The sequence below is a fragment of the Lagenorhynchus albirostris genome, chromosome 11, assembly GCF_949774975.1.
Source record: "Lagenorhynchus albirostris chromosome 11, mLagAlb1.1, whole genome shotgun sequence".
Taxonomy (NCBI): domain Eukaryota; kingdom Metazoa; phylum Chordata; class Mammalia; order Artiodactyla; family Delphinidae; genus Lagenorhynchus; species Lagenorhynchus albirostris.
In genome coordinates this window covers 82785576-82798808 of record NC_083105.1, presented here as the reverse complement: position 1 = coordinate 82798808, position 13233 = coordinate 82785576, and the positions used below count along the sequence as shown (strand labels likewise).

General features: G+C 39.4%; 1 protein-coding gene across 1 annotated transcript in view; it reads right to left on the bottom strand.

Annotated features, from left to right (window-relative positions):
* ITPR2 (inositol 1,4,5-trisphosphate receptor type 2) overlaps positions 1 to 13233 on the bottom strand; it is a 527197-nt gene that overhangs the window by 254824 nt on the left and 259140 nt on the right. Inside the window, exon 32 of the mRNA XM_060166697.1 lies at positions 13047 to 13172. Within this exon, the coding sequence (XP_060022680.1) occupies positions 13047 to 13172 (126 nt within the window). The remainder of the gene's footprint in view (positions 1 to 13046; positions 13173 to 13233) is intronic.

Below are 13233 nucleotides of genomic sequence, written 5' to 3'. Positions count from 1 at the left end.
ATATGTTCTTTGTATAAAGGTTATTAGCCTTTTTTTAATGTAGAGTAACTTTTTCTATTTTGATGTTCTTTTATTTTTATGATGTTTTTATATACTTAAGTTTTAAATTTTCAAATAGTGAAATGTTTTTTCCTTAGCTAATTTCATCTGTTGCTCTTATGCTTAAAAATAACTCTCTCATCCAAAGACAGACAAATATCCACCTACACTTCCAACCATTTTTATCATTTCACATTTATCTCTAAAATCTATTGCAATTTACGCTAATGTATGATGTGAGGACATGAACTGAGTTCATTTCACCCCAAATAGCCAGGGTCTTCAAATGTCATTTTGATTTAGTTCAAATCAACAATTTTTATTGAATGCCCATATTCCATGCCAAGGACATTCTGTGTACCTGGGATCCATCAGTGAACAACAAAACATATAAAAGTCACAACCCTAATGGAGTTTATTATTTTTAATTTAATAATCCAGGGGTAGGCAAACTATCATGGGTCAAATCTAGCCATATCTATTTATTTATATATTGTCTATGACTCCTTTTCCTTTAGTAATTGTTATAAGAGCTGTGATAGTAGCCTGAAAAACTATCAAGATCTGCACAGAAAACGTTTGCTGATCACCGGAAATAACCCATCATTTCCCTACTAATAGGTGATAATTTCTTTATTATATCTTAATATCTTACGTAAGTAAAAATCTTTTTCTGGCTATTTATTCCATTCCATTGACAGGCCCACTTAATTCTATGCTAAAACCACACAATTTGTTTTCAAATTCACTTTTTAAATATTTTTAACTTCAGATGATATTTATTTATTTATTCCACAAATACTGGGAATTCCCCGGTTGGGACTCAGGGCTTTCACTGCCATGGCCCGGGTTCAGTCCCTGGTTGGGAAACTGGGATCCCGCGGGCCACATGGTGCAGCCTAAATAAATACATAAATAATAACACAAATACTGAGTATCTACTATGTGTGAGACGCTGTTCTAGGTCAGCTATGCAGCAGTGAACCAGACAGACAAAATCTCTGCCTTTCTTTTGTTTCAGCAGAAACAAGCACAAATACATATAAAAGCATCAGGTGGGGATAAAATGAAGCAAATGAAAGAGGGACGGAAGGAAGACATTGTTACCTTACACCAGGTAGTCAGCCAAGCCCTCTCTGAAGACTTTAGGCAAGGGCCTGAAAGAAGTCACGAGAATGGAGGGTACCTGGGGGATGAGAGCATCCCAGGCAGATGCAAAGATGCTGAGATGAGAGTGTGTTTGCCATATCTGAGGAGCAGCAAGAGGCCACCAGATGAAGCAGAGAGCTAGGTAGGGGGAGAACAAGAGCACACTGGGAAGTAAGGGCGGGGATGGGGGTGTTTGTTGGACAGGGGAAAGCCCAATCATGTAGTGGTTTTACTCTGTGAGGAATCTGAGCAGAGGAGTGACCTGAATCAAAGTTCTTCCTCTTTTTTAATCATTATAGCTGCTGTATAGAGAATAGATGATGAAGGGAGGGGGCAAGAGTAGAAGCAGGGAAGACAGGTTATGAAGCTACTGAAGTTATCCAGATGAGAGTTAATGGTACCTTGTTGCAGGGTGGCACTGATCAAAGTATTCAGAGGTAGTCAGATTTTGAATATTTTAAGGTTAATGCTTGCAGAATTTGCTAAAGGATTAAACTGAAGAGCAAGAAAATAAGAGTTACAGATGACACCAAGATTTTTATGCCCGAATGCCTAGACTGAATGATGGAATTGCCGTTTACTGAGATACAAATGACTTGAGAAGGAATTAATTTTAGTGGGCCAAGAAAGTGAATGAAGAGTTTGAGGTTCGATAGCCAACTGGAGATGTCTCGTGGGCAGCGAGATATGTGAGACTATCAGGGGAAGGACCCAAGCTTCAACCAGCGTGGGATTAAAGTTAGGAGAATGGATGAGATCAGCAAGCAAGTGACTGTAGACAGAGAAGGGAGCAAGTCTAAGGTTTAAGCCTGGCACATTTCAATATTTAGAAGCTGGGAAGATTTGGAGGAAACAGCAAAGGAGATTGAAAGGGAGTGGCCAGTGAGGTGGGAGCAGGGCTGATATCCTGGGGGCCAAGTGAGGACAGGTTTCAAGAAGGAATCAATCAACTATGATAAACGCTGAAATTGACTTGAAGGGCAGGACAGGGGCCAACCAATCATCAATCGAGAAGAGCCAACCAAGTGCTCATCCCACCTGGGCACCATCAGTATAATTCAGCATGAAAACTGAGGAGAAAAACAGAATTACAACTGAGGGAAAGGTGCTACACACAAAATAATATTTACAGAATATTTACACTCTTCACTTGGCTGCAATGTCAGCTAATAAGGGCATATTCAAAGAAGGCTTTAGAATGAGACTTTTCGATGGCTCATTCAACTTCAGAAAGTGAAGAAAATAATGGAATCAACTTATCAAGGAAAGAAAACCTTCACAATCCTATCAAATTAGAGAACCTAGAAAGTGTGTTTCAGAGTACATATAAATTTATCTTTACTCCCATTTCCTACCTATTTGGTAAGCTAAACAAAGGGAGAGAATGCTCAAGTGATCTCTTTGGAAATGAAATACTCTGATTTGTCTTGTTTAGCAATGACTGATGGGGCAATGACATGACAATGTGTCAGGTGTATCTCTAAGCTTTCCCTCGGTCTAATTTCATCTGCCAGTACATCATTTAGGGTATTGCTGGCCATTACAGAATCTTGAAATTGATAGCAAAATTGAGAACATCTTCAAAAGAAAAGGGAGTCTGACACTGAACACTGCCCCCCCCCAAATGCTTTCTAATGATGACTCAAATCCCCTGACTTTGCAACAACAATCAGTTATGAAGGCAAAGGAAAGCATTTCTGCCCTACAAACACCAATTTTCGCTGCACTGGCACGGAGATCAAAGTGGGCTGCCGTTAAATGCTCTAAAGGACAGTAGAGCAAATTTTCATGTATCTAACAGCTTTGCTGCCTATCTAAACCTGGTATATTTACAGGACATGGATGCAGTCTCTGTCAGAAAATCAGAATAGAGTAAGGACGTGAAACAATCCAGTGCAAATAAACAAATAAAAATAAATAAAATTAATAAAAATTAAAAATAAACAAATTTAGTTCGTTAAAAGCAGTCTTTCAGAAAGCTTTTCTTATATGGGTCTTATCAAGATAACAGACAAGGGGGTACAAACAGGAAAATAAAAGATACTAATTAAGGGGACTCTTTAGAGAGCTTTACCAAGAGCAAACAAAAAGAACTTGGGGGTGCTGACTCCTGAGAAACATGAGGAGAAAGGTGGACGGTGGTACGAGGGCCGCTACATGTTAATAGTCCATTTGGCTTCTAAATAGGATTGCTTTCCAAATTTCTACTAAAATAATCATCTGCTTCGTGCTGGCTGGACCCTGCCTGAAGCACTGGGTTCCATCGCGAATGCCATATGTTTAAAACACTGACAAATTAGAAAGAACTCAAAACTGTACTGAAAACAAAGAGCCCAGAAGCCTTAACAGAAGAGGAACCACTGAAAGTCATGGAGAAAATAATGGGAGACATGAGGACTGTCATGACACATTTGAGAAGCTATTGTGGAAAGACCCCTGAAATAGGCTGCCACAGACCTCCCAGCTCTGTTACTAGCCAGGCGAGTCACTCCATGCTAGCAAATTAATCTCTCTGGAACTCAGGAGCAAAATTAGGAGGTCAGCCTAGATTATCTTAAGTTCCTTTAAGTTGAATAATTTTACCATTTCAAACTACATCATCAGCGAGGAGAATAGTAAACACCCACATTCTTCCTGAATGGAATCATTCTATGCTGCTATAGAAGGAAAGAATAAGTAAAAATTATAATAGATAAAAATCTGGGGCCCTGAACCAAGACGGTGGAGTAGAAGGATGTGCTCTCACTCCCTCTTGTGAGAACACAAGAATCACAACTAGCTGCTGGACAATCATCAACAGAAAGACACTGGAAATCACCAAAAAAGATACCCCACATCCAAAGACAAAGGAGAAGCCACAATGAGATGGGAGGAGGGGCGCAATCACAATAAAATCAAATCCCATAACTGCTGGGTGGGTGACTCACAGACTGGAGAGCACTTATACCACATAAGTCCACCCACTGGAGTGAAGGTTCTGAGCCCCACAACAGGCTCCCCAACCTGGGGGTCTGGCAACGGGAGGAGGAATTCCTAGAGAATCAGACTTTGAGGGCTAGTGGGATTTGACTGCAGCACTTCGACAGGACTGGGGGAAACACAGACTCCACTATTGGAGGGGACACACAAAGTAGTGTTCGCATCGGGACCCAGGGGAAGGAGCAGTGACCCCAGGGGAGACTGAACCGTACCTACCTGTTAGTGTTGGAGGGCCTCCTGCAGAGGTGGGGGGTGGCTGTGTCTCACAGTGAGGACAAGGATACTGGCAGCAGAAGTTCTGGGAAGTACTCCTTGGCGTGAGCCCTCCAAGAGCCCACCATTAGCCCCACCAGAGAGCCCGGGTAGGTTCCAGTGTTGGGTGGCCTCAGGCCAAACAACCAACAGGGAGGGAACTCAGCCCAACCCGTCAGCAGACAAGCAGATTAAAGTTTTACTGAGATCTGCCCACCAGAGAAACAGCCAGCACTACCCACCACAGGTCCCTCCCATTAGGAAACATGCACAAGCCTTTTAGATAGCCTCATGCACCAGAGGGCAGACAGCAAAGCAAGAAGAACTACTTCTTCTGCAGCCTGTGGAGAGAAACCAAATTCACAGAAAGATAGACAAGATGAAAAGGCAGAGGGCTATGTACCAGATGAAGGAAAAAGATAAAACCCCAGAAAAACAACCAAATGAAGTGGAGATAGGCAACATTCCAGAAAAAGAATTCACAATAATGATAGTAAAGATGATCCAGGACCTCGGAAAAAGAATGGAGGCAAATATCAAGAGATGCAAGAAATGTTTAACAAAGACCCAGAAGAATTAAAGAACAAATAAACAGAGATGAACAACACAATAACTGAAATGAAACTACACTAGAAGGAATCAATAGCAGAATAACTGAGGCAGAAGAACAGATAAGTGACCTGGAAGACAGAATGGTGAAATTCACTGCTGCGGAACAGAATAAAGAAAAAAGAATGAAAAGAAATGAAGAAAGCCTAAGAGACCTCTGGGGCAACAGTAAACGCAACAACATTTGCATTATAGGGGTCCCAGAAGGAGAAAGGACCAGAGAAAATATTAGAAGAGATTACAGTCGAAAACATCCCTAACATGGGAAAGGAAGGAGCAACACAAGTCCAGGAAACGCAGCAAGTCCCACACAGGATAAACCCAAGGAGAAATATGCCAAGACACATAGTAATCAAATTGGCAAATATTAAAGACAAAGAAAAATTATTGAAAGCAGCAAGGGAAAAACAACAAATAACATACAAGGGAATTCCCATAAGGTTAACAACTGATTTCTCAGCAGAAACTCTACAGCCAGAAAGGAGTGGCATGATATACTTAAAGTGATGAAAGGGAAGAAACTACAACCAAGATTACTCTACCCGGCAAGGATCTCATTCAGAAATCAAAAGCTTTACAGACAACCAAAGGCTAAGAGAATTCAGCACCACCAAACCAGCTCTAAAACAAACGCTACAGGAACTTCTCTAAGTGGTAAACACAAGAGAAGAAAAGGACCTACAAAAACAAACCCAAAACAATTAAGTAAATGGTCATAGGAACATACATATCGATAATTACCTTAAACGTGAATGGATTAAATGCTCCAGCCAAAAGGCACAGGCTTGCTGAAGGGATACAAAAACAAGACCCATCTATATGCTGTCTACAAGAGACCCACTTCAGACCTAGGGACACATACAGACTGAAAGTGAGGGGATGGAAAAAGATATTCCATGCAAATGGAAATCAAAAGAAAGCTGGAGTAGGAATACTCATATCAGATAAAATAGACTTTAAAATAAAGAATGTTACAAGAGACAAGGAAGGACACATAATGATCAAGGGATCAATCCAAGAAGAAGATATAGCAATTATATATGCACCCAACATAGGAGAACCTCAATACATAAGGCAACTGCTAACAGCTATAAAAGAGGAAATCGACAGTGGCACAATAGTAGTGGGGGACTTTAACATCTCACTTACACCAAAGGACAGATCATCCAAAATGAAAATAAATAAGGAAACAGAAGCTTTAAATGAGACAATAGACCAAATAGACTTAACTGGTATTTATAGGACATCCCATCTAAAACAGCAGATTACACTTTCTTCCCAAATGTGCATGGAACATTCTCCAGGATAGATCACATCTTGGGTCACAAATCAAGCCTCAGTAAATTTAAGAAAATGGAAATCATATCAAGCATCTTTTCTGATTACAACACTATGAGATTAGAAAACAACTACAAGAAAAAAAACATAAAAAACACAAACACATGGAGGCTAAACAATACGTTACTAAATAACCAAGAGATCACTGAAGAAATCAAAGAAGAAATCAAAAAATACCTAGAGACATATGACAATGAAAACACGATGATCCAAAATCTATGGGATGCAGCAAGAGCAGTTCTAAGAGGGATGTTTATAGCTATACAAGCCTACCTCAAGAAACAAGGAAAATCTCAAATAAACAATCTAAACTTACACCTAAAGGAACTAGAGAAAGAAGAACAAACAAAACCCAAAGTTAGCAGAAGGAAAGAAATCATAAAGATCAGATCAGAAATAAATGAAATGGAAACAAAGAAAACAAGAGCAAAGACCAATAAAACTAAAAGCAGGTTCTTTGAGAAGATAAGCAAAATTGATAAACCATTAGCCAGACTCATCAAGAAAAAGAGGGAGAGGACTCAAATGAATAAAATTAGAAATGAAAAAGGTGAAGTTATAGAAGACAACACAGAAATACAAAGCATCCGAAGAGACTACTACAAGCAACTCTATGCCAATAAAATGGACAACCTGGAAGAAATGGACAAATTCTTAGAAAGGTATAACCTTCCAAGACTGAACCAGGAAGAAGTAGAAAATATGAACAGACCAATCGCAAGTAATGAAATTGAAACTGTGATTAAAAATCTTTCAACAAACAAAAGCCCAGGACCAGATGCCTTCACAGGTGAATTCTATCAAACATTTAGAGAAGAGCTAAAATCCATCCCTCTCAAACTCTTCCAAAAAATTGCAGAGGAAGGAACACACCCAAACTCATTCTATGAGGCCACTATCACCCTGATACCAAAACCAGACAAAGATACTACAAAAAAAGAAAATTACAGACCAATATCACTGATCAATATAGATGAAAAAATCCTCAACAAAATACTAGCAAACAGAATCCAACAACACTTTGAAAAGATCATACACCATGATCAAGTGGGATTTATCCCAGGGATGCAAGGATCCTTCAATATACACAAATCAATCAATGTGATACACCATATTAACAAATTGAAGAATAAAAACCATATGATCATCTCAATAGATGCAGAAAAAGCTTTTGACAAAATTCAACACCCATTTATGATAAAAAACTGTCCAGAAAGTGGGCATAGAGGGAAACTACCTCAACATAATAAAGGCCATATACAACAAACCCACAGCAAACGTGATTCTCAATGGTGAAAAATTGAAAGCATTTCCTCTAAGATCAGGAACAAGACAAGGATGTCCACTCTCACCACTATTATTCAACATAGTTTTGGAAGTCCTAGCCACGGCAATCAGAGAAGAAGAAGAAATAAGAGGAACACAAATTGGAAAAGAGGAAATAAAACTGTCACTGTTTGCAGATGACATGATACTATACATAGAGAATCCTAAAGATGCCACTAGAAAAATACTAGAGCTAATCAATGGTAAAGTTGCAGGATACAAAATTAATGCACAGAAATCTCTTGCATTCCTATACACTAATGATGAAAAATCTGAAAGAGAAACACTCCCATTTACCATTGCAACAGAAAGAATAAAATACCTAGGAATAACCCAACCTAGGAAGACAAAAGACCTGTATGCAGAAAACTATAAGACACTGATGAAAGAAATTAAAGATGATACCAACAGATGGAGAGATATACCATGTTCTTGGATTGGAAGAATCAATATTGTGAAAATGACTATACTACCCAAAGCAATCTACAGATTCAATGCAATCCCTCTCAAATTACCAATGGCATTTTTTACGGAACTAGAACAAAAAATCTTAAAATTTGTATGGAGACACAAAAGTCCCCTAATAGCCAAAGCAGTCTTGAGGGAAAAATACAGAGCTGGAGGAATCAGGCTCCCTGACTTCAGACTATACTACAAAGCTACAGTAATCAAGACAATATGGTACTGGCACAAACACAGAATCATAGATCAATGGAACAAGATAGAAAACCCAGAGATAAACCCACGCACGTATGGTCAACTAATCTATGATAAAGGAGGCAAGGATATACAATGGAGAAAAGACAGTCTCTTCAATAAGTGGTGCTGGGAAAATTGGACAGCTACATGTAAAAGAATGAAATTAGAACACTCCCTAACATGATACACAAAAGTAAACTCAAAATGGATTCGAGACCTAAATGTAAGACCAGACAGTATAAAACTCTTAGAGGAATACATAGGAAGAACACTCTTTGCCATAAATCAGAGCAAGATCTTTTTTGATCCACCTCCTAGAGTAATGGAAATAAAAACCAAAATAAACAAATGGGACCTAATGAAACTTAAAATCTTTTTCACAGCAAAGGAAACCATAAACAAGACGAAAAGACAACCCTCAGAATGGGAGAAAATATTTGCAAATGAAGGAACTGACAAAGGATTAATCTCCAAAATATATAAACAGCTCATGCAGCTCAATATTAAAAAAAACAAACAACCCAATCCAAAAATGGGCAAAAGACCTAAATAGACATTTCTGTAAAGAAGACATACAGATGGCCAAGAGGCACATGAAAAGCTGCTCAACATCACTAATTATTAGAGAAATGCAAATCAAAACTACAATGAGGTATCACCTCACACCAGTTAGAATGGGCATCATCAGAAAATCTACAAACAACAAATGCTGGAGTGGGTGTGGAGAAAAGGAAACCCTCTTGCACTGTTGGTGGGAATGTAAATTGTTACAGCCACTATAGAGAGCAGTATGGAGGTTTGTTAAAAAACTAAAAATAGAATTACCATATGATCCAGCAATCCCACTACTGGGCATATACCCAGAGAAAACCTAATTCAAAAAGACACATGCACCCCAATGTTCACTGCAGCACTATTTACAATAGGCAGGTCATGGAAGCAACCTAAATGCCCATTGACAGACGAATGGATAAAGAAGATGTGGTACATACATACAATGGAATATTACTCAGCCATAAAAAGGAACGAAACTGGGTCATTTGTTGAGACATGGATGGATCTAGAGACTGTTATACAGAGTGAAGTAAGTCAGAAAGAGCAAAAAAATATCGTATATTAACGCATATATGTGGAACCTAGAAAAATAGTACAGATGAACCGGGTTTGCAGGGCAGAAATTTGAGACACAGATGTATAGAACAAACGTATGGACACCAATGGTGGAAAGCAGCGGGGGGGTGGGGATGGTGGTGTGATGAATTGGGCGATTGGGACTGACATGTATACAGTGATGTGTATAAAATTGATGACTAATAAGAACCTGCTTTTTAAGAAAATGAATAAAATAAAATTTAAAAATCTGGCTCAGTTTTGGTTTCTAACAATTCAAGTTGTGTAGTAATGAAATCAGTTGTCTCACAAAAAAGTAATGAGATCATTATAAATGGAAATATACAGGCAGGTGCTAGAAACTGTGAACAGTAGGACTGCCAGTCTCTTTCAACCCTAAGATCCTACGATTCGTTAGGTCCAATTTACCAAATACCTTTCCTCCAGATTACCTTCACCATGTCTCACTGATGTAAATCAGTTGCTCCAGGATTTCATAACTTTGTTGTAATATCTGAATTTAGTCCATCTCTACATCAAGTCACTATTGTGTGTGTCCAGCTTCACAAACATGGTTTCTGGCTCTTGCCTGCGTAAGATGGGCCTCCTTTAGGTTATCCTCAACATTGTTATCGGGTCTTGGGGAAGCTACTTGAAATTGCTTTAAAGGCTACATATAACCTTGTAATACCAGCGATGTTAACCATGACAGGGATAAAATGGGTGATGGCACCAACTCTCTAAGTGCCGAGCATGTGCTAAGAGCTCTATACGTATTATCTCACTGAAGCCTCCAGTAACGCCATAAGGAATGTGTTATTTACTTTTTTTTTTTTTTTTAGCGGTACGCGGGCCTCTCACTGCTGCGGCCCCTCCCGCTGCGAAACACAGGCTCCGGACGCGCAGGCTCAGCGGCCATGGCTCACGGGCCTAGCCGCTCCGCGGCATGTGGGATCTTCCCGGACCGGGGCACGAACCCGCGTCCCCTGCATCGGCAGGAGGACTCTCAACCACTGCGCCACCAGGGAAGCCCAGGAATGTGTTATTATTATATGTATTTGACAAATAAGGAAACTCAGGGTCAGAGGGCTAAGTACCTTGCCCAGGATAACTGAGCTAGTAAGAGACAGAGCCTAAACTTGAACTCTGGTCTGGCTAATGACTCTAAAATGCCTATTGCTGACTACCTTGCTCTACTGCAGTGATTCTCAAAGTGTGGTCGCTGGACCAGCAGCTTCAGCATCACCTGAAAACTTGTTAAAAATGCCAAGTCTCACATCTACTGAATCAGAAACTATGGGAGTGAGGCCCAGCAACATGTATGTGTTCTAACAAATCCTGCAGATAATTCTGCTGCTCAGTAAAGTTTGAGAGCTACTGTTCTACTGAACTGAAAATTCACCTCAAAGGCCACATTCCACTTTTTTAACCGTATTTTTTTGTATTTGAATTTGAAAGTGTGTGTTGGCTCCTTAATCTGTCTTCACGGGGAGAAAGACAAATCCCAAATATGGAAAAGTCAGGTTTCCTGCCCCTTCCCTGAAGTAGGAAGGGTGAGTCCTTGTCATTCTCGGTGAGGGCATAAGAGAGTTGCTGCTTTAAAATATAAATCAGAGGGAAACAAGAAGGAAAGAAAAAAAAATGCTTCTGCAGTATAGTTAAGCTGTTGTGGTTAGACATAATGATTGAATAGACCAAGAAAACTTGAAATTCCCTTAAAGCCTTTATATACTAATAACACTATGTCTATTTAAATATTGAATAGCTAAAATAAAAGTCCTCCCTACATGCATACTTTAAAAAAAAAAAGAATATATACCCTTTAGCCTTATGAATAAACACATCAATGGAAAGACTGTTTCCAAGGTAGCATAATCAATGACAGTTATCATCAAGCCTTCTTTGGTTTAAAAATAAAAATCCTTTCAGCTTTGCAGATCATGATGCCTAGAATGTGACCTTGGTCTTTTCGAGCTTATCTTTAGTCTATAGCACTGTGCAACTCTGCAAATCAGTCTGTAATCTCTTTAATGTCTTCCTGCACGTGCAGTTTTAAAGCTCAGCCATCAGCATATAAACCATCCTTTACTCCAAGGTCTCTGGAGATACTTGTGGCCAGTCACTTACAAGGGCTTTCACAAGGTCACAGGGGTAAATATGAGTGGTATGTTAAGTCCTGTGTAAAACAGGATGACTCCTCCACAGGTGCAGGTCTACCTGAGGAAGGTAGCGAGTGGCTTTTAAGGTCTACAGAAATGAGGTAAAACAGGATTGCCTTGCTTCACACATGTGTGAACACAGCAGAGCTCACTCACACTACCCCATACCAAAGGCGAAATAAGTACATTGCACCTGCGAGCCTTGACTAAATAAAAGAGCTCCTAGACTGGAATATGTGATTTATTCTATTATCTAAGATTGCTCTTGGATGTCTGGATCTACAGCTAATGTTTTATTATATCCCTTTAGCCTTCCTTCCATCCAGAAAGAATTGTAGGAAGGCAGTGAGCTAACGGATAGCAATTGGCATCCATCCATGTGGACTTCACTAACCCCTCTCCTCCAATACATCTAAGTGAAGCCCCTGTAAACGACCAGCACTCAGGAATGTAGGAAGCCAAAGGACTGGGACAGGCCACCATAAGTCATATAAGTCTAAGGAGTTAGCTATACACTATCTTCTATTAGTGAAACTCATGTTTGAACATTATGTCCCATAATTTTAATGGGAAAACCGGAGAAGATCGTCCCCCCACAAAATAACTAAAATAATACACCCTGGACGTTATCATTCGGCAGGCAAAAAAGGGGCTAAGATATACTAACTCAAATTAAGTGCTATCTATCAAAGATTCCTTCCTTCCTTTCTTCGTTCATTCATGTACTCAATATTAACAGAGCAAAAACATATGCTGGACAGTATCTGGAAAATGCCAGCCAGCTCCATGTGTCCTCCCCAACCCCCCAAAAAGCCAAACATGAGAAAATGGACTCAAAGTAAAAAGCAGACTGTATTCTGACTGACATGAGTGAAAGCAGCAGATGATTCAATTACTGGAGCACACTCCCAAAGAAAATGTGGAATAGGCAATAGTGGGCAGTGCTGGGTCCTAAATAGTCTGCAAGTACCTACCTGCCCGAAAGCAGTATCCAAGACCTCGTGCGATCTCTTCCATCTCTGGTTTATAATTGCATTCATGATACAAGGTCGAATACAAATTGACCTCTGCCAAATATCATCTCTAACCGATGCAAAAAGGCTACTAAAATTCCATTTACTAACAGGCCAATACGGTCAGTTGTAAAAGTGAAAATGAACACCTTGCTGCCATATACACTGTACTGGCATTTTGAGTACATTAACTCATTGAATCTCACAGTCTTATGAAACTCAGTCACAACTTTTTGAATGTAACAGATGACATCTAAACATAGTCGGTTTAATTCTAAGTTTTCATCCAGATGCTTGATACTGTTTAGTCAAAATATATATCAATGACCTTACTAAACAGGAAGTAGTATTTAATGATCAATGCGTGACTTACCCTTGCCATATCCACCAAGAAGCTCTCAAATAATTTCCAAATGTGGTTACTTGTGTAGATTTCTTTCATTTCCACTTCAGTGTCAACGTAACAGTGATTAACAAAATTCACATAAGCAATTTTAACCTGCGCAAGTTTCAAATAGAGAAGAGAGTGAGTTTTTTCCTTATTCTTCATCTTCCAATAT